Source organism: Mus caroli, unplaced genomic scaffold (assembly GCF_978045245.1).
Source record: "Mus caroli unplaced genomic scaffold, Mus_caroli_1 scaffold_16, whole genome shotgun sequence".
NCBI classification, from domain to species: Eukaryota; Metazoa; Chordata; class Mammalia; order Rodentia; family Muridae; genus Mus; species Mus caroli.
The window spans coordinates 24,904,095-24,931,600 of NW_028227271.1; the positions used below are offsets into that span (position 1 = coordinate 24,904,095).

The 27,506-nt window shown below is 52.0% G+C and overlaps 1 protein-coding gene across 2 annotated transcripts; it reads left to right on the forward strand.

Annotated features, from left to right (window-relative positions):
• On the forward strand, positions 1 to 27,466 carry Baiap2l2 (BAR/IMD domain containing adaptor protein 2 like 2). 2 transcript variants are annotated; one of them, XM_021183436.3, is made up of 14 exons: positions 1 to 176; positions 863 to 938; positions 1,392 to 1,478; positions 2,022 to 2,083; positions 13,655 to 13,726; positions 13,933 to 14,049; positions 14,605 to 14,751; positions 23,800 to 23,952; positions 24,225 to 24,363; positions 24,482 to 24,695; positions 26,051 to 26,173; positions 26,430 to 26,637; positions 26,968 to 27,011; positions 27,164 to 27,466. In XM_021183436.3, exons 1-14 carry the CDS (start codon positions 126 to 128, stop codon positions 27,237 to 27,239), a joined length of 1,569 nt encoding a protein of 522 aa, XP_021039095.1. In that variant the 5' UTR covers positions 1 to 125; the 3' UTR covers positions 27,240 to 27,466. The 2 variants fall into 2 exon arrangements, with proteins under 2 accessions (XP_021039095.1, XP_021039096.1); XM_021183437.3 differs by having other exon boundaries at positions 26,451 to 26,637.
• Positions 27,467 to 27,506: the final 40 nt, after the last annotated feature.

Genomic DNA, 27,506 nt, shown 5'->3' on the forward strand with positions numbered 1-27,506 from the left:
CTACAGTCCATCTGCAGGGCCTACTCTACAGCCACCTCTGCCTGCTGCCTGTCCAGAGCACTGGGCACGGGGCATACCCAGCCAGCCACTAGCCACCTGCCTCCTTGGTGCCAGCACCACCTTCCATGGCTCCCGAAATGGACCAGTTCTACAGGTCCACCATGGCCATCTACAAGGTGAGCATGGAGAAGCTGGGCTGGCTTCAGGACAGAGGGGGAGAACCCAGGCTGGGCTCAAGTGTAGGTGTGGGTTTGGGGTTCCTCGGGAGTTATGTGGAAGATCCTTCCCCATGCGTGCTTCACATACCTTTACCACTGTGAGGAAGAAAGTAGGCAGCCTGTTGGATAGATGAGAAGCTGAGCCGGCAGAGGTTAAACAGCTTGTTCAAGGTCACCAAGGGAAGGGAAGGTGCAGCAGGGATTGGAGTCAAGACCCAGTTCAAAGTGTGGGGGTTATTTCTACTACCCAGAGTGCCCCTCCAGCCCAGGGTGGTAACCCAGCCACATGGTAGACCCCCAGGGGTCTTTTTGAGATGGGGATAATGTCAACAGGTGAGGTCTGGACACAGGACAGCTGAGCTGTGCCCAGTGGGGAGGCATTAGATAGGTGGGCATCATTCAACCAGTGAGACCAAGAGAACTCTGGCCACTCACGTCAGGAGGGACCAAGCCTTTCTGAGGCTGGCTGTGGGGGACACGTGGCTTCGAATTGGCTCCCAGAAGAATGCCTCTCAGGCCTCTGTAGGAAGCAGCCAGGATTCTGGTAACCCCAAGGGTCAGGGTGGCCTCACAGGGCTAGGTGCTTCTGTCCATCTGTCCTTCTCTCCACCACCATGGCCGGCATCCCTTGCCCTCGGGTTCAGAGCATCATGGAGCAGTTTAATCCCGCCCTGGAGAATCTGGTGTACCTGGGCAACAACTACCTCCGGGCCTTCCATGGTGAGTCTATGCTGGTATTCAGCCCCTGCCCTCACTGGGGCTGCAGCCATAGCTCAGTGCTCCTTACTAGGTACTGGGCTCACCCTCAGCCCCGGGTCCTGCAATCCACCCTTGTACCCCTCTCCACACATGCCAAGAGCCCGAGATGCCTTTCCACACAGTCTGCCCTCACTGTGTATTGTGCCCTTAGCTTTACAAGAGTACGTGTACACATGCCTTCATGGGCAAACATGCACACATGCCTTCATGGGCACACAGGTATGCAGCCCTCCCTCGGGAGACACATGGAAGGCTTTCCTGGGCAGTAGCCAGGCCGGTGCCTCTTTGTTCTCTGGCACTACTGGACATCACCCAGAGACGCCTCTCCCTACTCCATCACATCTCAGGATCCCCTCCACACAATCAGGGTAGCGCAGATTAAGCACTGGGCCTAACCTTTGACCTCTCCTGCAGCTCTGTCCGAGGCGGCTGAGGTGTATTTCAGCGCCATACAGAAGATTGGGGAGCAGGCCCTACAGAGCTCCACATCGCAGATTCTGGGTGAGGTGACTCTGTCCCCCCAAGCCTCTGCCAACTGTCTTAGCTCTGGGCCCTTCTCTTGGGTTTTGCTGTTTTATTTTTGTTATTCTGTTTTTCCAGACAGGGTCCCTCTGTGTAGCCCTGGCTGTCCTGGAATTCTCTGTGTAGACCAGGCTGACCTCACACTTTGAGAGATCTGCCAGCCTCTGCCTCCCAAGTGCTGGAATTAGAGGCATGGGCCACCCCCACCCAGCTTCCCTGTGTTCTTATTGTCTCCTCAGGCCTCCAGGGCTTACTAAGACTTCCTATTATATGTTACCTTCTTAAAGTCTCCACCTCAACACAGGCCTAGTGCTGGGAGCCCCATCTCTTATGCTTGTACCCCAGCTCTTCCCTACCCCTCTCTGTAGTTGCCAAGTCCTGAGTCAGAGAGCCAGATGGGAAATCCTTGGACTTTGGTCCCCAAGCTATTCAGGAACATCCCGAGCTTGGGCTGGCTTCTGCCAGGAGGAAGGCAGGTGGAGCAGGCTCCCCCACACTAAAGGCCACCTCTCTTGCCTCCAGGGGAGATCTTGGTTCAGATGTCAGACACCCAGCGGCACTTGAACTCAGACCTGGAGGTGGTGGTGAGTATCAGGCCCCAGGGCCAGCATCACTCAAGCAGATGGGCTGCTGTTCAAGAAAGGAGGCCCAGAGGCTGGGAGAGCAGATCAGGTGGTGAAGTGCTTGCCCTGCAAGCACCAGGGCCCAAGGTCAGATCCCCAACACTGATGACATAGAAGTCCAAGCATGGTGGCACCTGCCTATAATCTCAGCTCTGGGGAGGTGGAGGCGGGAAGGTCCTAGGCTCGCTATAGCCAGATAGTCTTGAAATCAGTGAGCTACAAGTCAGCAACAGACCCTGTCTTGAAAAAAGACCAGCTGTCTCCCTGCAGCTTTCACACGCATGTACACACACATACAAGCCTGCACGTGCATCATGCATTCGAGGGATGGGGGAGACACACCAGCTCACTCTCTCAGCCCCACATCTGTGGGGAATCTCTTGGGCTCTGCTGGCCCTTGGTAACATGGAGACAAGTTGGCCCTGACGCAGGCTCAGCTGGCACAGCCTTTTTTGTCCCATTTTATCAAGGAGCCGAGTCTCAGGGTCCAGGCATCATTGCCTGCAATTCTAGAATGAGCGGAGGAGCTAAGGAGACAAAGGTCTATCACAGCAGGCCCAGGGCATTGCCCCTCCCCATCCCTGCTCCTTCTCCATCTCCCCACTTGCAGCCCCTGGCATCTGAATGCCACTCTAAGAGCGACCGCACCTTCACTGCTGTTAGGAGCAAATACAGGTGTCTCAGCAAAGACCTTGGCTGGCACACCCAGCGGTCCTGTCCACACCCCAAGTCCCAGCCCTGCTCCTCTGAACATCTGGACCTTTGCAGGTGTGGCCATGGACTGCTATCCTGCTGGTCTCACGGCCCAGGACTCTCCAGCCCTTCCTCCCGCAGTCTGGCACAGGTGCCCCTTCTCCCAGCATGCCCTCCTCCTGGACACCAGCAGGTGCCTCTGTTTGCTCCCAGCAATGAGATTGAAGGCAGGAAGCTATTCAGGCTCAGAGCTTGGCTCCACTACTCACTGGCTTTGGAACCCTTGGACTCTGGACCTCAGTTTACCTATCTTAAAAAAAAAAGATTTATTTATTTATTTTATGTATGTGAGTACACTGTAGCTGTACAGATGGTTGTGAGCCTTCAAGTGGTTGTTGGGAATTGAATTTTTAGGACCTCTGCTTGCTCCGGTCGTTCCAGCTCACTCTGGTCGGCCCTGCTTGCTCTGACTCAAAGATTTACTTATTATTATATCTAAGTACACTGTAGCTGGCTTCAGACGCTCCAGAAGAGGGCATCAGATCTCATTACAGATAGTTGTGAGCCACCATGTGTTAACTGAACTCAGGACCTTTGGAAGAGCAATCAGTGTTCTTACCCACTGAGCCATCTTCGCCAGCCCCTCAGTTTACCTATCTAAAAGAAAAATGGAGATAACTACATTCCCTGGTAGAGCTCTCTAGGGGGATGGAGCAAATCAGTAAGTTGAAGCTGTTTACTAGGACTGGGGATGTAGCTCAGTTGGTAGAAAGGCCTTGTCTAGCACCCAAGAGACCCTGGGTTCGATCCCAGCGCTGCATACAAGATAGGCACGGTGGCATAGACCTGGAATCCTGGCACTGAGAAAGCAGAGGCAGAAGAACCAGAAATTTGAGGCCATCCTCAGCTGCATAGCAAGTTTGGGGCTACCCTGGGCTACATGAGTCTCTATCTTAAGGAACTGTTTTCTGCCAGGTTGAGCTGTGGGCTTCTGAGCTGAGCTAATAAAGTCTTAACTTGCCTGCGCCTGCTCCTCTATGATCCAGGACCAGCAAAGGCTAGGGTGTGTCCTCTTTGCTCTGGAGCTCCAGGTCCTACAGGGGCTCTAGGCAGGGCTTCCCCGAATGTGGGAGGGAGTGGGGCTTGCTAGATGCATGAAGAGCTTCCCAGAGTGCATTGCAGCAGGAAGAAGTAGCCGGGAGCCTGGAGGCCTCACAGGGTGATGAGATGGGCGTGGCCTGATGGTGAAGGGCCCTTGGAAATATTGACTGACTGTTCCTGCTTTCCAACTTATAAGGGGCTGGAAGTTAGGGTGCTCTCTTTGACACAGAGACTGGTTTTTCCGATAGAAATATATTTGGTCCTATACACGACAGTCGCACTAGCACTGCTGGCACCAGGACTTCACAGACACTTGGCCCAGTACCAAGCCCCCAGCACCTGCTTGGACTTGGTTGTTGGTTATTGAACTTGGTTCTCTGTGCTCCTGTGTTCACCCGGGCTGGGCAGGGACAAATGTCACCCAGGCCCACTCTGTAAGGAGAGATGCGTCTCCAGGCACCAACATCTTGGCTGTGACACTAGACAGGGCCCCCAGCCAGAGCCACGCCAAGTAGAACAGGGACCATGGCCTCTTCCTTAGATTCTCTGTCCTGTACAAACGCCTGCTGGGCACCGTTGGAAACGGCTGGGGTACAGACAGAAACCTCACCCTCTTACAGAGGGGCCAGGCCAAACAAACGGGCAGCGACCATGTGTCCCACAGTAAATTCAAACTTTGCCATGGAGCAAAAGAAGACAGGATGGGGATGTTTGGGGACTGCAAAAGGAAGCCGTGCCCTGGAAAGGGATGTTGGGGCAGGCCTGGGGGGAGGTGGGGAAGTCCACCCAGGATAGGGACACCGGCTGCACCAGGCAGCAACCTCTCAGAGCCATGAGTGGTCATTGCTTTCTGAACGTGGCACTATCAGTAGCTTTTTGAGTGAAGAAAATAAGTCTTGCTTAAATTAAAGAAAATAAAAAGAAAACCTTTTCCAAATAGAAGAATTAAAGATAAAGAGAAGCCGGGCGTGGTGGCGCACGCCTTTAATCCCAGCACTCCGGAGGCAGAGGCAGGCGGATTTCTGAGTTCGAGGCCAGCCTGGTCTACAAAGTGAGTTCCAGGACAGCCAAGGCTACACAGAGAAACCCTGTCTCGAAAAACCAAAAAAAAAAAAAAAAAAAAAAAAAAAAGATAAAGAGAGCAACTCTCACTAAGTAAGCATGCTAGCACTCAGTGTCTCATGTGTGTGTGTGTGGGGGTGTCTCGTGTGTGTGTGTGGGGGGGGGGGGTGACAGGTGGCCCAGCCTAGCAGCAGCATCACCTCCCAGGTCTAGAACTCCGCCTCCCCCCCCCCCCCCCCCCAGCCCCAGTATCAGGAAGCTCCTCTGCTGTTGCCCATGGAGGCCACAAGAGGGCGCCCGTGATGTTGGAGTCACAGGCTCTTGAGCGCGGGCTGCTGTGGATGCTGGGAACACAGCTCAGGTCCTTTGCAAGAGTGGTATGTGCTCACAAAGCCTGAGCCACCTTATTTAATTAGAGACATGGTTTCCTGTATATTCCTGGATGGTCTGAAACTTGATGTGTAGACTAGGCTAGCCTCTAATTCATAGACTGCCTGCCTCTACCTCTCAAGCTAGGGCTTGATGTTTAGAAAATCTTTATGTTTCTATATGTCTGTATGTCGCCTGTGTGCAGGTGTCTGTGGAGGTCAGAAAACAGTGTCGGATCCCTTGGAGCTGGAGTTAGAGGTGGTTGTGAGCCACCCCGTGTGGATGCTAGGGGCCAAACTCTTGCCAAACTCGCTGACAGCAGCAAGCATTCCTTCCCAATTCTAATTTAATGTTTTTACCCACACCGTTATTGCTACTGTCAGTGCCAGCGCCGTCACCCTCCTGTGCGTACATCAGTCCTGAGCAATGGTTATCTCTGTGGAAGATCTTTAGCCAGGGAAGGCTGGATCTCAGCTCCTAAGCCCTTTAGCCGGGATCCTGTGCTACGCAGTGAGGCTAGGAGCTCTGGCCTCACCACTTCTGCTGCTGTACCGAGGTGGAGTTAGTTCTCTCTCCCCGCCGCCCCATGCTGGGTTTGTTTTTTTTTTTTGTTTTTTTTTTTTTTAGGTTTCAGGGCATACCCGTATATACACAAATGTGTATGTGCAGTGGAGCAAGGTTCAACTTCAGTGTCTTCTTCCTTTCTTCGCCTTAGTTTTTGAAGCACAGTTTCCTATTAAACCTGGAACTCACCAATGCAGCTAGACTGGGGGGGCTCGTGAGCCCCGGGCATCCACCTGTCTCCATCCCTCAGCCCTAAGGTTACAGGGGCATGCCACCATGCCCAGCTTTCTATGTGAGGGAATCCAAGCTCAGACCCTCATGGTTAAAAGGCAGACACACCTGAGGTGTGCTCTTTATTTCTTTTTTCAAAATAACTTTAGTTAATTTTATTTTATATGCATTGGTGTTTTGCCTGTATGTTTGTCTGAGCGAGCTGCCTTGTGGTGGCTGGGAACTGAACCTGGGTCCTCTGGAAGAGCAGTGAGTGCTCCCAACCACTGGGCCATCCCTCCAGCCCCGGGTGTACCTTATTTATTTTTATTTTATTTTATGCATATGAGCACTTTGCCTGCATATATGTTTGTATACCATGTGTGTACAGTGCTCGTGGAGGCCAGAAGAGGGCGTCCTCTGGACCTGGAAATTTATTTATTTATTTATTTATTTATCTATTTATTTGGTCTTTTCGAGACAGGGTTTCTCTGTATAGCCCTGGCTGTCCTGGAACTCACTCTATAGACCAGGCTGGCCTCGAACTCAGAAATCCGCCTGCCTCTGCTTCTCAAATGCTGGGATTAAAGGCATGCGCCACCACTGCCCGGCTTGGACCTGGAATTTTATCTAAACTCAGTTTCTCTGTAGGAGTAGCAAGAATTCTTATCTACCGAGCCATCTCTCCAGACCCTTTCTTCTTCCTCTTCCTCCTCATCTTCTCTGATGTCGCTTGTTTTATACCAGAGAGGGATACCAGTGTCTCCATCTATTACTGTCTTATTATCTTGAGGCCAGGTCTCTCACTGAGACAAAAGCTTGCCGCTTTGGCCAGGCTGGCTGGACAGCTCATGGAACCTGCCTCTCTCCACCTCATCCCCCACCCTACCCCCTACCCCCTACCCCCACCTGGGTTGTAGACGCACACAGGAGTTTGATCTCGATTCTTAGCATTTAAAGATCGAGGGCTGAGCCATCTCTCCAGCTCCACATAATTTCAAGTTTATTTTTAAAAATGATTTATTTATTTTTATTTGTTGTGTGCATTGGTGTCTTGCCTGCATGTATGTCTGTATGAGGGCATCAGATCACACGGAACTGGGGTTTCAGACAGCTGTGAGCTGCCATGGAGGTGCCGGGAATTGAACCCAGGTCCTTTGGAAGAGCAGCCAATGTTCTTAACCACTAAGCCACTTCTCTTGCCCTTCAAGTTTATTTTTTTAATTTAAAGTAGTTGCCTTGAGTTATGTTTTTGGAATTATTTTCCTTTTTTTGTATTGTTTCTTCAGAGGCTCCTATTATCTCTATGTTAGACTTTGAAAGCCTGTCTTTAATTTAGTCTCTTCCTCTTGAGTATTTGATGTTTTCTGGGCTTTTGTTTTGTTTTGTTTTAAACACTGTTTGTTTAATAACCAGAGCTAGGGTTACCAACAAAGCCCCAGGCCATGTCACTACTGTTATATCATTATTTCCTGCTTTATATGTACTTTATAGTTTCATGTGTCGTGTGTAGGGATGCTTTATTCTGTCACAGTGCTTTGAGACTCAGCTGTGTGAGCACCCACAGACTGTCTGTCCAGCCCTGAGGGGCCAGGCGGGTTCCCTCCAGCTGACAGCTGTTAGTCAGTTCTGGGTTGTCACGAAGCTGACGGTTTTTCATGGGGCTCTCGTTTCTGCTGGGCAGCTGGGAGTGAAATCGCACTCACTTCTGCTGGGAGTGAAATCTTCCAGTCTGGCGGGGTTCTGACATACGCTTAGTTTCCTGGGGAAGTCTGGATGAGTGTCTGGAGCTTTTGAGCTCTGATCTCCCACCACGATGAGCAAGCCCCCGTGCTGCTTGGCTCACCTCAGGACAGTCAGTTGTATTTTGTTTTGTCTTCTTGGGTATGGAATGTTCCTCGCTGTGGCTTTGTTTTGTGACCCAGATTGCTGTGACGCATTTGCTGGTCATCTGTCTGTCCTCTTTTGTGAACATCTGCTTAGCATTAGTACTGACCTTTTTTTTTCTTTTTAAAACAAGGGTCTTGCCGGGCAGTGGTGGCACATGCCTTTAATCCCAGCACCTGGGAGGCAGAGGCAGGTGGATTTCTGAGTTTGAGGCCAGCCTGGTCTACAGAGTGAGTTCTAGGACAGCCAGGGCTATACAGAGAAACCCTTTCTCAAAAAACCAAAAAAAAAAAAAAAAAAAAAAAAGACTTGCCTTGGTCATGGTATCTGTTCACAGCAGTAAAACCCTAACTAAAAACACGCAGTCTCACAGCAAACTCTGTCCATGCTACTCTGGTCTTACACTCTTTCTGTCCCCTCTTCCAAAGTGCACCCTGAGCCTTAGGTGCAGGAGTTGTTTTGTGGATGTAGCCACTGGGACTGGGCTGCACGACTCCGTATCAGTTGTGGTTTTCTGTGATGGTGTCTGTCAAAGAGGAGTGTCCGTGGCGAGGGCTGAGGACCACACTTACATGTGGGTCTTAGGACAAATGAGTGTCCTTAGGGCTTGTTCTGGTTAAGTGGTGGCTGTAGATTCTCTTCCCAGACACATGACTTCACTGGCTCTGAGAAGTTAGCTAGATTTCGGTACCAGGCATGGTTTTCCTCTTGTCGAGAGGTCTTAAGTCCAATTAAATAGCTGCTGGCCACCACCAGTATATGCATGTCACTACTGTACTACTGAGCCCGTAGGATTATCTACCTGCCAGGCTGGCTAAGATTGTGCTTTTTTGGTGCCATAGCTGAGTATCTATTCATTTTATTTACTTTTTATTTAATGTGTATGGGTGTTTTGCCTTCATGGAGGCCAGAGGAAGGTGTCAGATATCCTGGGACCAGAGTTAGAGATGACTGTGAACCACCATGTGGGTGCTTGGAAATGATCCCAGGTACTATAGGAGAGCAACCGGTTCTCATAACCACTCAGCCATACCTCTGGCCTCTCTGTTCATTGGGTCAGATGGCGGGACACCTTTAATCCCGGCACTCAGAAGGCAGAGGCAGGCAGATCTCTGTGAGTTCAAGGCCAGCCTGCTCTATATAGTGAGTTTCGAACCAGGCAGGATAAGTAGCATGACCCTGTCTGTGGGGGACCAAAAGAGGGTGTTTCATCCCCTAGAGCTAGAGTTCCAGATGACTGTGAACGGCTATGTCCGTGCTAGGAACCAAATGCAGGCCTTCAGCAAGATCAGCCCATGCTCTGAACACCTCCGCCCCACCCTGCCGTCTCTCCAGCCTGGTCAGTCTTTGATGGGCAAGAATTACTGATTTTTGTAAATGACTTGTGCTTCTATCTTAGCTGAGAAACATTTGCTGTCCCATGGCGATGGTGTTCCCCTGTTTTCTTCTGGGCTTTACATCCATTGCTGATCCTTCTCAAACTCACCCTTGTATGTAGAGTCATTGTACACACACACCCCACGGATAATCAGATATCCCAACTCCACTGGAAAAGTCTCCTTTAGCCATCTTGGCCACGTCTGGGCTCTTGCTCTGGTCCATGGTGGCGCGTGGGAGCCGTGTCTGTCCCTTGCTGGTGTTCTGCCGTAGACCTGCTTCACACCATCCCAACCACGCAGTTGAGCATGAGCATGGAGAGCAGGTGGGCTAAGAACTTGGCTCTCTTTGTTGAGATCATTTGCCTGCTGAGACTCTTTCTGTTTATTTATAAATCATAGAGTCAGCTTGTCAGCCTCTTCAGGAAAGCCTGCTGGAATTTAACAGGGATTTCTTTGTGAGTCACCTTAACCATTTGCCTTCAGATAACCCCTAGGCTGGAGCCCACTCCCCCCCCTTTATTTTTCTAAGTGATGTTGTATCATTTTTCAGCCTAGCGGTGTTACATATCCTAGGATAAGCTAGTTCCTGTTTATCTGACGTTTTTAAAATCTTTGTGTGAATTGTGTGTGCTGTATATGAATGCGTTCATTTGTGTGTGAGTACTGGGTGTGTTGTATGCCATGCCACGGTGCAGTTGTGGAGATCAGAGGACAACCCCAGATCCCAGTCCTTGTAAGACTTAAGGACATAATGTAAGACCTTGTGTGAGATACGTCTTCTTTGTTGAGACCTACACCAGGCTAACCGGTCTGTGAGCTTCCAGGGAGTCTCCTGTCTCTCCCCTCCCTCTTGCCAGAGGTTCGCTGGGATTCCCTGTGCTACTGCGGACTGCTTTACATGGGTCCTAGGGATTCGAACTCAGATCCTCACACCTGCTCAACAAGAGCTTCAGCCACTGAGGTTCCCCCGCCCCCAGCCCTATTTGATGCATTTGAAGTCATTGTAAACGGCATTATCAACTCCATTTTCCAATAGTTCATTGCTTAGCTGGGTAAAGTTGCGCATACCTGGAATCATAACACCCCAGAGGCTAAGGCAGGAGAATTTTAAGCTCAAGGATAGCCTGGGCTACATAGCAAGACCCTGTCTCAAAAAATAAACCTCAGTTGTTTATTGCTTGACTTCTATTCTAATAGGATGAGTGTGATTCCCATACTTACTAAGATCTTTAGCACAGGGAAGGACAGAAGCGGAAAAGACAGCAGGGTCAGTTGCAATCCCTTGGGGAGGGGTGATGAGGTCAGGGGACGGGTGGCTGTATGATGGCTGGTGCCTGGGAGAGATCAGGCTAAAGACAGAGCCTTCAGGAGTCTCTCAGAGATGGAGGGCAGATGTGAGAGGGAGAAGTTGAGATTGATATCCAGGCTGGCCAATTAGACCAGGGGTTCCCAACCTTCCTAATGCTGTGACCCTTTTAATACAGCTCCTCGTGTTGTAGTGATCCCTGCAACCATAAAATTATTTGTGTTGCTACTTCATAACTATCATTTTCACTGTTATGAATCATAATGTAAGACTTTGATATACAAAATATTTAATATGTGCCCCTGATGGGGTCACAACCCACAGGTTAAAGAACTGCTGACCTAGACCCACAGGATTGCTGGCCGCAGAGGTTCTTTTTAGCATGGAATACGAGGTCTGGAAAGTCAGACCTGGTGTGTTGGGATGGGGTCTGAGCTGTGCATCTGGGAATTATCAAAAATTGCTTGCCACACTGCAAGAGAAGCAGAACCCCACAGCCTGCACTTCCAGCGCCAGGAGGCCACCTTAGCAGCGAGAGGAAGAAGCGTTGGGCTAAGCAGAGCTGTGGGAAAGCCTCTGAGGGAGAGCGAGTGTCCGCTGTGTGGACTGACAGGGAATGTAGTGTTGGGGGGTGACTGTCATTGGAGGACTCAGAAAGCACTGCCATTGGCCTGGTGGCTGAGCCGGGACACAGGAGAACAAGGGCCAGGCTTGTTCCGTTGAAGCAGCTTCCCAAAGGCTCCTTATCCAGCTGAGGATGTACCTCAATGGTAGAGCTAGCCAGGCACGTGCCGGGCTCTGGGTTTGATACCCAGCGCTGTGAAGAAAGGCAGGGCAGCTCCTGGCCTCAATGGCGAGAGTTCTCGGTGAGCTTGCTGGCCCTCACAGGGCTTCATGGCTGGCACTGTGCTGTGAAGCTGGCTTCAGTTTCCTGTGCCTTTCTGTGACAACCTCACAGGACCCTCTTATGCTATGAGTGTGCCTTGTAAGGACAGGTAGAAGGAATCCCTCAGTCTTCCCTAGAAGGCTGAGTGGTGTGGTGTGGTGTAGTGTGGTGGTGGTGGTGGTGGTGGTGGTGGTGTGTGTGTGTGTGTGTGCCCTGAGCCACCTGTAGATGACAGGCAGTCCTGCAGCAAGCACCCTTGCTTGAGCTCAATCTCTCTGAAGGACCACTTCAGCCTGAGGGAGATTATCACTCACCCTGTGGCACATGACCCGCCTCAGATGAGTGAGCCGTGTCTTACTTTGGCACCACAGTGGAAGGGGTTGAGATATGGCTGTCCGGATCTATTGTCTTTGTCTATGGACTTTGTGCCTCGGTTCACACAGGACAGAAAACAGAGGGAGCCATGTTGCCCTCCATAGGCACGAGAACACAGGCAGAGCACACATGAGCAGCGAAGAAAAGAGACTCAGCTTTGTCGACGAGCTGATTAGCCCCCCAGGCTCCTGAGGGGCGTGATACGGGACTTCTGCAGCTGGAGGATCAGGCCAAGCTGCTCTGCTTCCCACTCATGCCCACTCATGAAGTTCTGTGGCTTTCTATGTCACGGTCTCCACAGGCAGGCTCTCCCTGTTAAAGTGTTCTGAGCGTGTCCAGTGTGCCAGCTTGGTCCATTTAAAATATTCTGTGGCTTCCCAAGAGGTTCAAGGCTATTTCTACACTTCTACCATTCACTGTCTTTACTGATGCTCTGGTCACGAGTGGCTTTGGTTTCAGGATCTGCCCAACCCCACACCTTCCCTAAGCTCCGTGGTTTATATTGGCTGGTCGGGCTGAGGATAGGGGTGTGCAGAACACCCAGATGTGTCTGCCTGGAAATCGCAGGATGGACAAGCATGTTAGGTGTAAGGAGCTCTGCACCTGACCAGTCCCGCCCAGCAGAAACACTCCATATTCTAGAGTGATCCGCATTTCTTTCTTTTTTTCTTTCTTTCTTTCTTTCTTTCTTTCTTTTTTTTTTTTTTTTTTTTTTTTTCGGTTTTTCGAGACAGGGTTTCTCTGTGTAGCCCTGGCTGTCCTGGAACTCTCTTTGCAGACCAGGCTGGCCTCGAACTCAGAAATCCGCCTGCCTCTGCCTCCCGAGTGCTGGGATTAAAGGTGGCTCAGTGGTTAAGAGCACCAATTGCGCTTCCAGAGGTCCTGAGTTCAAATGATCCATATTTCTATTTCTTGTTTTTATAAAGATTCCCCAGGCACAGGCTGGCAGTGGCAGGTGTGGTTCAAGGGCTAGACTGGCACTGGCAGACTAGTCATGACAAGTTCTCAGGAGCAGCCACAGGAGAACTTTCAGCTAGTACTAGTATACTAACTAACTCTCTGCACCAGAATTCCTTTTCTGTGTGGTGTCTTAGCCCCAGGGGAAGGGGCCCAGGGCAGCTGGAAGCCTTATACAGGGGAAGGAAGCCAATACCCAATGGCTCAGGCCTGACTTCTTCCCAGCATCAGGAGGCTTCAGAGAGGCTGATAGAGGGTATGGGGACATGCCAGGACCCTACCCAGCCCACAGCATCAGAATTCATCAGACCAAGCCCCGGGGAAACTGAAACCCAGTGTAGTAGCATAGCAACTAGTTCAAAGTCACAAAGCAAATTGGAAGCAGGAGAGCAGCTCACACACACACACACACACACACATATATATATACACACACATACATATACATATATATAATTTGGATTTTTTTTTTTGCTTTGTTTTTGTTTTTTGTTTTCTGAGACAGGGTTTCTCTGTGTAGCCCTGGCTGTCCTGGAACTCACTCTGTAGACCAGGCTGGCCTTGAACTCAGAAATCCGCCTGCCTCTGCCTCCCGAGTGCTGGAATTAAAGGCGTGAGCCACCACGCCCGGCAATTTGGATTTTTTTGAGGTGGGCAGCATTGTGATAACAAGTAAATCTGTTGGGGTGTTGGGGTCTGGGTCAAAGGGCACCCTGGTCACACCCATTCTGCGCTCCGCTCAGGTGCAGACATTCCACGGAGACTTGCTTCAGCACATGGAGAAGAACACCAAGCTGGACATGCAGTTCATCAAGGTAAGTCTGTCCCTCTGTCCCTCTACCCCAGCCCCTCCCAGGCATGACACACAGATAGCCCTTTCAATAGAGGGGCCACACAGGGCAGCGCCAAGCATTCATCTGCCCCAGATTGTACATAGTCCCATCTGGGCCCCTTGGTCCATTACTTTGAGTCCTGACCTCTTTAATGTGCGGATCCCCTGACTGTCTCTGCCCTACCCCAGGATAGCTGCCAGCACTACGAGATTGAGTATCGCCACCGAGCGGCCAACCTGGAGAAGTGCATGTCTGAGCTTTGGCGCATGGAACGCAAGAGAGACAAGAACGCGCGGGAGATGAAGGTATGAAGGCGTGAGGGGCTGAGGGCAAGTCTCTGGGGGAAACCTAGCACCCTTGTGAGCTGCTCCACCCAAAAGAACACAGCTGTGGGGAGCACAGCTGGACAGTCACCGACGGCCACCCTCAGCTTCCCTCCCTTCCTCAGTCTCACTGAGAAAATGAGATCATTGGCCCCGCTGAGCAAACCGGTCCACTCACAGCGTGCCTGGAAAGAAGCATGCAGTCCCTGCAAGGTCACGCCCATGCCCGCCTCTGTCTCTGGGACCCAAACCCAAGATTCAACCTCTGCTTCCTTTAGCGCCTTTTAATGAGCTCCGGTCTCCCTCTCCCCTTCCAAGGAGAGCATCACTCATCCTCCCATCCCTGTTTCCGTAAACTGCCGTCTCTAGGGCAACCTCTGCACGCCCCTGTGCAAGGTACCAGAAACAGCGCCATGGTACCCAGGCCAGTGGGTCACAGGGTGAAGATGCAAACTGCGTATTCAGGGGAGGATTGGAGAAGGGACATCTAAGTCAGAAGGGCTCAGACCCCTAGCCAGAATCTTCTCCTGCCCCCAGGAGAGTGTGAACCGGCTGCACGCACAGATGCAGGCCTTCGTGTCTGAGAGCAAGCGCGCCGCCGAGCTGGAAGAGAAGCGACGCTACCGCTTCCTGGCTGAGAAGCACCTGCTGCTCTCCAACACTTTCCTGCAGTTCTTGGGCCGGGTGAGTTGGGCTATGGAGAGCAAGCCACGCCCTCCCGGGTCGGCTGTGCGACTGCGCAGGACGCAGGAACGACCGCTCCTTCCTTCCCTTTGCTTTCTTCATCTGAGTAGCAATTAATCTCGCCACACTGTTTCTGTGTTCATTTGCATGTATTGTTAATTCATGGTTTGTTTTGCATACACATGTTTATGCATTCAAATTCAAGTCACTTATTTAATTAGGTCAGAGGATCGCTCTGTAAAGTTGGTTGTCTTTCAACTTTTATTGACTTCCAGGAAACAAACTCAGATCCTCAGGCTTTTGCCACAATCTCCTTTACAAAGGATTGTTTTGCTGTTCCCCATTAAAAAAAAATCCTGAATGTATATGCCCACCCTCCTTACATTCGGTGGTAGGTTTGTTCAACAATAAGACATTAATTGTGCGGTCTAAGTGAACCCCTTGAAGCTTTGTGTGGTCTGCAGAACAGTTAGATCTTCTCAATTCTATTGGATTGCTAATACGTTTGCTTTCTGTATTTAGTTATCATGTTGTTTTGTGCTTTGAGGCTTAAGACTATTAGACCTTTCCTATAAATATCATATCTCTCTCTCTCTCTCTCTCTCTCTCTCTCTCTCTCTCTCTCTCTGTGTGTGTGTGTGTGTGTGTGTGTTTGATGCTCTCTTAGTCTGGTTTTATGCTTTTAATTGCACTCTAATTCTAACGTTGGTCTTGTTTCTCTTCATGTATGGATTTCTGTTAACAACATGTGGACTAGGTTTTGGCGTTTGACCAGTCTGACAACCTGTGATGATGATGGTGATGGTGGTGATGGTGATGATGGTGATGGTGATTTCCTCTTTTTTCCCTTCTTTTTCCCTATTTCTGGCCTCCCTCCTCCTCTTTTTTCCTTGAGGCAACATCCCATCTAGCCCACGTTGGCTTCTAACCCACTGTGTAGCTAAAGATGAACTTTAACGTTTAACCCTCCTTCCTCTATCTCCAAGTACTGGGGTGGCAGCACGCTGCACCATACACAAGGTCGTGTGGTGCTAGAGACTGAGCCCAGGCAGGGCTATCTTCATTCATGCAGACGGGAACTTTACCAGCAGAGCTGCATTCGCAGCCCACAGCCTAACTTCTAAATTGGAATTCCACTGCCCCCATTCAAACTGATGCCGGCTACACCTAGGGTGGAGTTCTCAACCTGGGGGTCACGACCCCTTTGGGGTTGACTGATCTTTTCACAGGGGTTGCCTGAGACCATTGGAAAACGCAGATATTTATTTACACTATGATTCGTAATCGTAGCAAAATGACAGTTATGAAGCAGCAACAAAAATAACTATGGCTGAGGGTCACCACAACATGAGGAACTGTATTAAAGGGTTGCGGCATTAGGAAGGTTGAGAACCACTGGTCTAGGGTGTATCTTCCTAACTGACCTGAGCTGACTGTGTACCCCACTTGACCTTCCCTCCCTCACCCCTCATTCTTGTCAGCCTGGTTGAGTCACTGTGTGGTCCTCATACTGCCCTCTCTGTCATTCCCACAGTCACGGATACATCATTTCTTATATTCTCTCAAGGGATGCTATGACCATCCCCCCAGATGACTAGCCATTTCCCGTTAGATGTACAGTACACAACATAACCACAATCAAGTGTAGAGCCCAGCCCAGTTCCCTGCTGCCACTCCCCATCTAGTCCTCTGCTCTACACGACCCCTGATTACTTCCTGTCTCAGGAGAGTGGCCCATTGTGGGCATTCATAGCAAAGGAGCCATTGGAGGTGGGGCCCTTGTTACTGGCTTTCCTCTCCCTGCAGAAGTGAGTCCCATTGTCTGGATGTCCAATCCCCGCTGGTTGCTGGAGGGAGGAGGCTGTTCTTCGAAACATCCTTAATAGAGTCACTGTGTGGAAGGTTCTCATTTCCCTTGGGTATTCAGCTATGGGAGTGTGTGGTCCTATGATAGTGTCCCATTCAACCATTTGAGAAACTTCCTGATACGCGTCCTAAGTCCTACACCATTTTGCCTGTCAGTTTGTGATCTCGCCACATCCTCACCTGCCCCTTATTACAGTCATTTTGCTTTTAGCCATTGTCTTAACTTAGGGTTTTATTGTTCAAAATAGATACCATGACCACAGCCACTCTTATAAAGGACAACATTTGATTGGGGCTGGCTTACACTTTCAGAGGTTCAGTCCATTATCATGGTGGGAAGCATGGCATCATGCGGGCAGACATGGTGCTGGAGGAGCCTAGAGTTCTACATCTTCATCCAAAGGCAGCCAGGAGGAGGGTCTCTTCTGCTCTGGGTGGAGCTTGAGCACTAGAAGCCCTCAAAGCCCACCTACACAGTGACACACTTGCTCCAACAAGGCCACACCTCCAGATAGTGCCATTTCCCATGGACGAAGCATATTCAAACCACCTCTGTGGCATGAGGTGGAATCTGTGTGTTGGTTTGCATTTTCCTAAATGCTAAAGACTAGGTGTCACTTCTCCTCGGCTTGGTGGCCACTGCATCTTGCTTTTGGGAGGAAGTTGCTTCCTGCCTGTGTTTCCAAAGAAGAAAGTTAGCACAGTCACAGCCAACAGGGCGACCCACAGTCTCTAAGCAGTTAGGTGTCCTTCCAGGAAATCTTGTCTGGGGCTGGTGAGATGGCTCAGTGGGTAAGAGCACCCGACTGCTCTTCCAAAGGTCCAGAGTTCAAATCCCAGCAACCACATGGTGGCTCACAACCATCCGCAACGAGATCTGGCGCCCTCTTCTGGAGTGTCTGAAGACAGCTACAGTGTACTTACATATAATAAATAAATAAATCTTAAAAAAAAAAAATATTGTCTGAGATAGTTGTTTAGCGCTTTCTGTACTCAGACAGATTAGTTCACATGAAAACAGCATCCTTCTGTTAGGAAGGTACTGAGGCCTCCCTTTGGCAGTCCTTAAGTGGCGTCCTCCTCTAGAGGAGCACTGCAGCCAGGAAATCTATGCCATTTCGTAGGGTGATGGTGCTCTGTTGTACCAGGGTCAGGTCTTCCTTCATCTGATAGGCTTGGCCGTGTTGTACCTGTTGGAGCTCTATCCCTGATGCCCCTCTAGGAGTACAGGTGTGGCCGGAGGCTTGTCTTTTCTCCTGATCTTAGGGACAAGATATTGGTGAACATTATATCCTGGGGGAACATCCAAGCCTGGCTTGAGGAAGACTGTGGCACATTGCCCTGCAGGGTGGCAACTGTTAAGTGCCCTCCTGACACACAAAGCAAGTCCCGTTTGATGCCGTTGCCATGGAAACCAACCGGGTACTATTTGTTTCTGGTTGTAGACAACCTCACTGATAGAAGCTAAGCAGGAGCCGTCGATTGGCAGGTTAGTTTGCATTAGGGTGGGGATGCCTGTCCGGCACGTGCCATTTGGCTGGCTCTCCGGTAAGTCCAGAAATCCTTCCGCAGCTCTGGGACAGCTATGGGCAGTGAGGCATGGCTGGAATTTGCCACCTGGATAATTTTTTATGACATGGATGCTGGGATTAAAGAAGGAGTGAGTGTAATTGTGAGGTCCCCATCCCAGGAGTGAGTTGGCAGGCTGAGGTGCTCAGAGACTAAGTAGTTTGTGCTCACAGAAACAGGAATGGCGTTGGCCCTTAGAGACAACTGTGAAGTTTGCCCCATGAGTGTACAACGGTTAGCTCCCAAATTATGTCAGCCTTATGCTCCTTGATCAATAAATAAATTGACTCTTTGTCCCTGTGTGGGTGGCCCTGACTATGCTCCTGGACTAGCAATATCAGTGCAGTAAATGGCAGATGTGAAGATGTATGGAGGGTAAGGATGAGGGCTGGGCAGCAGGGGAACTACTATTGGCAGGGGTGGTGGGAGCGTTGTGGGGAGAAGGTTCATAGGTTGGATCAAAAGCCAGGGAACTGGAGAGGGTCATGTGGGGGCCAATTGCTGGAGAGGGTCATGTGGGGGCCAGATTGGAGCTGGTAATGGCCACTATTGAAGGGGTATGGCGGCAGCTTTGAATGGATAATTGAATGAACCTGGTAGACAGAACGAGAAAATGGAGCGCTTTAAAATTGCCTTGTAGACAAGCTGAGGGAGAGCCTTTTGGGGGAGATAATTTAGAGCCCGTTTTATACTTTGGTTTACATACGGAATGAGAAGCAGGACTGGTGGGAAGTCTTTTTTTTTTTTTTTAAAGATTTATTTATTTATTATATATAAGTACACTGCAGCTGTCTTCAGACACTCCAGAAGAGGGCGCCAGATCTCGTTACGGATGGTTGTGAGCCACCATGTGGTTGCTGGGATTTGAACTCTTGTCCTTCGGAAGAGCAGTTGGGTGCTCTTACCCACTAAGCCATCTCACCAGCCCTGGTGGGAAGTCTTATTGCACTGCCTAGAGTGTCCCCAGGTTTAGGGAGAAGATGAAATGAACTTATTAGGAGGGATCATTCCCACTAAGACTTAGGGGGAACCACAAAGTTAATTGTGGACGTTTCCCGGAACTTCCAAGCCTTTGTGATTCAGAGGGGGAGTAAAAAGCCCCTAGAACTTCTGGAGTCTGGTCAGTGCGCCTCTGAGTTCCCTTGTCCTGCAGAATTTGGGTGCGTGGATGGCAGCGATCAGCCTGGAGATCAGAGAGTCTGAGAGAAGAGGTAGAGGAAGATGGAGGGGGAGGGGTCAGAGGAAAGCAGAGACTGAGGTTCTGTGGACAAGACCTGCGCTCACTATTCATGAAGCCAGAGGTCTCTAAGACTAGAGGTCTCAGGTCAGACTGCTGGCTGTTTACAGTGTATAGAGTGTTCAAGCTCCCAAAGGACTAACCCAGGGTGGGGGGAAGGAGGGCTTTCTGGCTGGAGGACCTTGAGAGGGCTCTGGGTCTCAGCACTAGATGTAAGAAGCATGAGGCAGAGATGCAGATGGACTTCGTCTCACCAGGGCGAGGCTGCTGTGCTGGGGACACACACACACCACATACACACACACTATACACACACACCACATACACACACACTATACACACACACACATACCACACACATACACACACACACACACCACACACACACCACATACACACACACTATACACACTATACACACATACCACACACATACACACACACACACACAACACACCACATACACACACACTATACACACACACCACATACACACATACACACACACATACCACACACATACACACACACATACACACACACTATACACACTATACACACATACCACACACATACACACACACACACACAACACACCACATACACACACACTATACACACACACCACATACACACATACACACACACATACCACACACATACACACACACACACACCACACCACATACACCACACACACACATACACTACACCCACACACCACATACACACTCCTACACCCACAAACACCACACACACACACACATACACTACACCCACACACCACATACACACTCTTACACCCACAAACACCACACACACACCACATACACATACCACACATACACACACACACACCACACACCACATACACCACACACACACACACACACACATACACTACACCCACATACCACATACACACTCCTACACCCACACACACCACACACACACCACATACACATACCACACACACACACACCACATACACACACACACACACCACACACCACATACACCACACACACACACACATACACTACACCCACATACCACATACACACTCCTACACCCACACACACCACCCACACACCACATACACACACACACACACACACACACACACACACACACACACCAGGAAGTTACAGCTAGCTTTTGTGGTTAGTCTGGGAGCCGGTTCCATTTCCTTCCATACCTGGGCATATTGTTTCTGCAGGTGAAGCGTGCTCAGGCTGGGGCAGAGCAATTCTTTATGGCTTAGAGCTATTGCCCAGTGTAGCCTGACTCAAGTTCTCATGAGCCAAGGTCCTTACCTGGCATATTGTGTTCCAGTAAAGAAGGAGAAAGCATAGAGCGACATGTGGAGAAATGCAAGGGTGTCCTCAGCATAGGAAGGTATCTTTCCCATTTCCTCCTGCCTCACCCAGATCCCTGGTGAATGATACAACCATCAAGGCATCTCCAGATGCAGATGGAGAGTGGCTGAGCCCGAGGACACTGCACTGGTTTTTACTCTTCTGTGAGATGCTCACCTTCAGGGCCCTCCACAATAGTCTGGGGGCTGTTCTTTTAATCTTGGCTAATCAGTAGGTAAATGACCTTCTGTGGAACGTCCCCTCTTAAATATGAGTTTTGTACATGAGATTGGCTTTGTCTCCCTTTTCAGATCTGTCTTTCTTCACTGGGACACATCTCCCGAAGCGCCGCTTCGGGAGAGCAGATCTCTTCCCAAGTGTTATAGCTCTTAGGACAAAGGCTCGGACGATGGAGTAGTTTTAGCACACCTTTATTCCCTGGATAAGATTTTTATACAGTTTTGGGGATGATTCAGGGTTTGACAGCAGGTACTTCTCATTGGCTTGGACTGAGAGTTTGGGGAAACCTTATTTGCATGTGGGAGGGCTTGGTTCAGCTACTATGTGATTGATGCATACCTCTCTGCGGGGGGGCTGTGGGAGGCTGTAGCTACATGACAGGAACCAGGTGCCCAGGAGGCCACCGGGACTCTGGGGTTCCAGTCCTTTGCTTGACTGGAGACCAGACTGTCTGTGCACAGCACACCACCCCATATGTGTGTGGTAGGGTCTGAGGTTGATGTCTCATGTCTTCTCCAACTTGCTTACGGGATGTCTTAGTTAGGGTTTAATTGCTGTGAAGAGACACCATGACCAAAGCAACCCTTATAAAGGAAAACAATTCATTGGGGCTGGCTTGCAGGTTCAGAGGTTTTAGTCCATTATAGCCAGAGTGGGAAGCATGGTAGCATGCAGGCAGACGTGGTGTTGGAGGAGCTGAGAGTTCTACATCTTGTTCGCAGAGAGCAGAAGGAGACTGTGTGCCACACTGGGCCTAGCTTGAGCATAGATGACCCTAAACCCCACCCCTGCAGTGACACACTTCCTCTAGCAAGACCATGCCCACTCCAAAAAAGACCACACCTCCTAATAGTGCCCCTCCCTATGGGCCAAACATTCAAACACATGAGCGTATAGGGCCATACCTATTCAAACCACCACACTGGGCCAGGCTCTCTTGCTGAACGCAGAACTCACTGGAGCTGGATCAGCCAGGCAAGCTAGCCTGCTCGAGAGGGAACCTAGGACTTGCCAGGTTTTAGGGTTCTGGGGAATTCAAACTCCCATCCTTAGCGCTCTACCCACAGAGCCGGCTCCTCAGTCTTCATTTGTTTTTTGTTTTTGGGTTTTTTTTTTTTTTTTTTGGCAATGCTAGAAGTGAACCACAGGGGCTGACACATGCTAGGTGAGTGCCTACCCCGGAGCTGTGTCCCAGCTTGCCGACTAGAGCTTTCTCCTGTTCTGGAAAAAACCTCGGTGGTGACCCATGACTATATAATAACCCAGGCTAGCTTAGAACTTGCTATGCAGGCCAGGATAGACTCAAACTTGAAGCTATTCTCCTGCCTCTGACTCCTGAGCACTGGGATTACAGAGAGTGCCACATTAAACTCCTGATCTCTCAGCCTCTACCTCCTGAGCACTGGGATTAAGGCATTTATCATCATGCGTGGCTTATGCCATGCCTGGGATGGAGCTCAAGGCTTCGTGCATGCTACTCTACCAACCACAGGACACCCCGCCCTCATTTGATTTTTTTTTTTAAATATTGATGTATTTGTGGGTATGCATACATGTGCAAGTGTGGTCAGTGGGTTCTTACCTTCTACCTTGTTGAGACAGGGTCTCTTGTCACTGTTGCTACTGCACTTTGTCCCCCAAGCCAGCTGGCCTGTCAGTCTCCTGTCTCCACCTCCCATCTCCCTGTAGGAATGTTCAGCTCACACATTTGGGCCACCAGGCTACCCTCTGAGTCATCTCCTCTTTTCACACTTAGGGGCTCTTATCCGAGAATCTCCTTTCCACTCCACTGTCTATTCTTAGATTCTTGCATGGTGTCTTCTCTGGTTTTGGAAGTCCAGATCCATTCTGCTTCTCCGTGGGTGCTGTTTAACAGGGCTGGGCAGAGTTGAGAAGTCAGTTCTGCCTTGATGCCTCTCAAATTGGGTTAAAGTCCCTCTAAAACATCAGCCAAGGCCTGATGTGCCAGCCACACCTGAAGCGCCTCCCTGAGCTCCTCTGCTAATTACCGGCTGCAGGGAAACATGGTATCCACCCAGGCCTGCTGGACCAGCTGCTCCTACAACACAGGGTCTGTGGTCACTGCTCTGAACCGGTCAGCAGCGGCTCCAGCTGCCAAGGAGAAATCCTTGAAAGGTGACCATAGGGGGCGCCCCTGCTGCTCAGGGAGACCAGACGAGTGAGCTAAGGAGATAAAGCCAGGTGTCTTCATTGATTGATCTCTCTGCTTTATTAACCGAGGCAGTCTTCTTGATGAACGCGAAACTCGATAGTCGTTGGGCTCATCTAGTTAGCCAGGTGTCCGGAAGACCCACACCCGGCTTAGACACTTTGTCCAGGAGACCCACGTACGACTTAGACACTTTGTTCGGGAGACCCACAAACGGCTTAGACACTTTGCTCTAATTTCCGAGTTCGACTTTTTTTTTTTTTTTTTTTTAAATAGATAAAGCATCCATCCAGCTTGCTCAGATTAGGACCCAAAGAGAGATGCGTGCATGGTGAAGGACTATAGCCCCCTATAAAGCCCAGAGCCTGACAGGCCCTTGATTTTCTTAGCAATGGGTCAGGGAAGGGTGGGCAAACTTCAGAGGGTGTGGTTAAGCCCAGCAGATCTGGGATGCCCCAGCATCTTCTACAAGGGCTGGGGTGCTGGCCTTTTTCACGAGGAAGGCAGGCTCTGGAATAAGGAGTGGGTTGCTTAAGGAATCCACAAGATGTCGCACCTGTAGGGCTCCGGGGTCTGCGAGCCACGCTTGACCCAGTGTCTCCCGCCAGGCCCGGGGGATGCTGCAGAACCGCGTCCTGCTATGGAAGGAGCAGTCGGAGGCCAGCCGCAGCCCGTCGCGTGCCCACTCCCCGGGGCTGCTGGGCCACGCGCTGGGGCCGCCCTACCCCTCGGGCCGCCTGACGCCCACCCGGCTGGACATGGTGAGGCCCTGGCCGCCCCCGCCGCCCTTCGCGCCCCTGCCGCCCTTCTCTGGGCCCTGGGCGCCGCCGCCCTGCGCCTGGAGCCCGCCGCCCCCTGCGCCCCCGCTCTACGCCGCGCCCCTAGCGCCCTGGCGCCGGGGTGTCGCCTCAACGCCCCTATGGTGGCCCCACCGTGTCCCCAACCCTTACGCCGACGCCTGGGATTGGGGTTGGGGGCGGGGCTAGCTAGGCTCCGCCCCTCCCGCCCCACCCCCTGCCCTCTCCCCTCGCAGCCCCCGAGGCCCCTGGGAGAGTACGGCACCCCCCGCAGCCGGCACGGCTCCGGCTCCTACGGCCCCGAGCCCGCCGAGGCGAGGTCCGCGTCCCAGTTGGAGCCAGACCGCCGATCGCTGCCCCGGACGCCGTCGGCCTGTGGGTACCTAGCACCCAAGGGTGCAGGGGGCGGGCTGGGAAGGAGCTGTGCTGTTGGGCTTCAGCAGGAAGGATGGAGGATAAACTGCTCACAGAACTTCCACTCTCTTCCCCGCAGCCTCGCTCTACGCTAGCAGCACCCAGCGCTCGCGGTCCAATTCCTTCGGCGAGCGCCTGGGCAGCGGCGGCGCCAGGAGAGTCCGCGCCCTGGTCTCCCACTCGGAGGGTGCCAACCACACGCTGCTGCGCTTCTCGGCTGGAGACGTAGTTGAGGTGTTGGTGCCCGAAGCTCAGAACGGCTGGCTCTACGGCAAATTGGAGGGCTCGTCCGCGTGAGTGGAGCCCCGGGGTCTGCGCTCCACCGAGGTTCCCCGGGCTCCCCTTCTCCAACCTCTGTCTGCCTCAGTTTACTCGGCCACTCCCAGGGCTGAGATGAGTCAAATAGGAGGGCTGATGGGATGGATGGGCAGCGGGCTCTCAGAAGCGAGGGGCTCAACAAAACCCCTGCCTTCGTGCCTTCTGTGCGCCCCTTTGCGCCCTCCTGTGCTGGAGCTGAGATAGAGATGGAGACGTGGAATAGCTCACAGCCCTGAAGAATTTACTTGTGCTTTTCTACACCCTAATGTGGAGGCGGGAGAAGCAGACACCTCGGAGTCTCCGCACAACCTGGAGCACAGGGAGGGACTGGTGGCCCACTAGAGAGTATGCTATGCGGGGCTCTGGTTTCTGCAGGAAACAGAGGACAGGGTGTGGCTCAGCCTGCACCACTTCTCCTCTATCTTCAATAGAGGCCAATGCATGAACCCTAAAGGGCCAAGAGGTGACCGCTGGGCGCCCTCCTACAGGAGTCTGGGGGTGGTGAATGAGAAACGGACTGGTGGCGGAGGGCTGAGGTGGGGGTCGTGTTGGTCCAGGTGGAAATGGAGTAGAAGACAGAGAAACCGGGTGGGTAGGGACAGAGTAAGATGTGGGTGTGAACTGACTAGATAGGGGGTGGACTAGTGGGTGACCCCAGTGGGTATACTGTAGGAGGCCAGTGGGTAACTTCCCAGGTGAGTTAGGGGTGGGTGAGCAGAGGTGGGGAGGTAAGGTGGCTTCCAGTTAAGGGTGGAAGTCAAGACTCCTCAGTGTCCTGTGGACCAGGAGCAGAGGTGACTGGGGGTCTGAACTGCAGGCTTGCAGTGGGTGCCATGGCGACCCACAATGCGCCACAGATGATTTGCAGAGCCCGGCACAAAGCCTACTAGATACTACTGCCCTACCCACCAGCAGGGCAAAGGTTAGAGCAAGCGTCTCCTCACTGGGCCCGGCTTGTTAGGTCAACCACTTTTGGATGAGGGGTACTCTTTGGAGAAGATCCTCCCAACATCTGCTGCCCATGGACTTTCTGAAAGATTAAGGAGTACCAGAACTGGTGGCTGGGGTCCCTCATCCCTGGGCAACCCACTAGCCCGGGCCGACTCCAAATCGGTGGGGAACAGTGAGCCAGAGAAATAACCAGGGGGCCCATGACTGAGGGACATCACCGGATGACCTTGAACAGCCTCCTGTCTTACCTTCCAACTGCTGCTCTCCCAGGAGCCTCAGCCCCTGGTGGGGCATGAGGCTAAGTACCATGGGTTCGGTTTGGCCCAGACTACTGCGAAAGCCACGCTGGTTCAGGGGGCCCTTGGTGTCTGCCCTACAGGAGTGGCTGGTTCCCTGAGGCCTATGTGAAACCTTTGGAGGAGATGCCAGTGAATCCCATGAACCCTGTGGCCCCTATGAACTCCATGGCCCCCATGAGCCCAATGAATGAACTGCCTTCCAGGTACCTTAGTTGGTGGGGTGGTGCCCTCAGGGCATTCCTGCCTCCCCTTCAGGAGACATCCATGAGATAATCTAATGGGTTTGGCCTCTTGGGTCTTTGGAGAACTGTGGCTCAGGTCTCCCACCTCCGTATGATGATGTCTGCCTGTATAGCTCACTGTGCCTCCTGTCAGGGCCCCTTCACAGCCCCTGCTCCCCAGCCTCAGGCCGGGCAGATGGGAGGGGGCCACCAGGCCTGCCTGCTTTCTCTGACTCAGGTCCTACCCACTCCGGGGCAGCCACAGCCTTGATGACCTCTTGGACCGGCCAAGCAATCCCACAGCGTCTTCGGAATACTGGGATAGTCAGTCCCGCTCTCGGACCCCGAGCCGTGTCCCCAGCCGTGCCCCCAGCCCCGCACCCCCGCCCTTACCCAGCAGCAGGCGCAGCAGTGTGGGCAGCATGGGGGCAGCCACCGATGTCAAGGTCAGCCCCACCTGTCCTCGGCCTGGCCAGACCTATGGAATAGCCCAGCAAGGGAGACCTTGACCACTGCTCTCCAGGGGATGGGAGGGAAGTGGTGGTGAAGGAGTGGGCTGGGACCACAGGGTCACCAGCCTTACCTTGCAGGGCAGTGAGCCCCAAGCACTGTGCAAAGCATAGAACTTTCTCAACTGTGAAACCAGACTTTTGGCTGCACAGTGTTCTCAAATCTGGCCCTGCAGGGCCTCTACCTCCCAGTTCTATGCTCTCCTGGGGTGAGTGGTGGGACCCCCGTCTTCCCTTCGCCCCTGAACCTGCCCTCCCTTCGTGCAGAAACTTATGTCCTGGGAACAGAACCCCCCAGAGCTCTTTCCACGGTGAGTGCTGCGGGCAGGAGGCCAGATGGGAGCAGGTGACTCAAAGCAGGAGGGCTGCAAGAAGCAGCCGCCTGGCCAGCAGCCTGGCCACTCCCCCTAGGCCCTGAGCCAATGGGGATCTGCATCCCTCACTCCAGCCTATCCCCCCACAGGGGTACAAATCCCTTTGCCACCGTGAAGCTTCGTCCCACAGTCACCAACGACCGCTCAGCACCCCTCATTCGCTGAGGCGAAGCCCTCCGCCGGGGCCTGAGGTGGCCCAGTACACCTGCCCAGAGCTATTCCATCCGGCAGCAGCAGCAGTGGATCTGAGATGCCAGGCGCCAACCCAGGGGACCATTCTTACCCCTCTGCCCCTAGCCCAGGATCTCCTTGAGGGCTGGGCTTGCAACAGGAAGCAGGCAGAAGGGGGTGGAAGCACAGAGCAGCTTGTTGCTTTCGGGACCCAAAGACTCTTCCGGGTACCTAGCATCTTGCCTTCCATCCTCTTTCTGC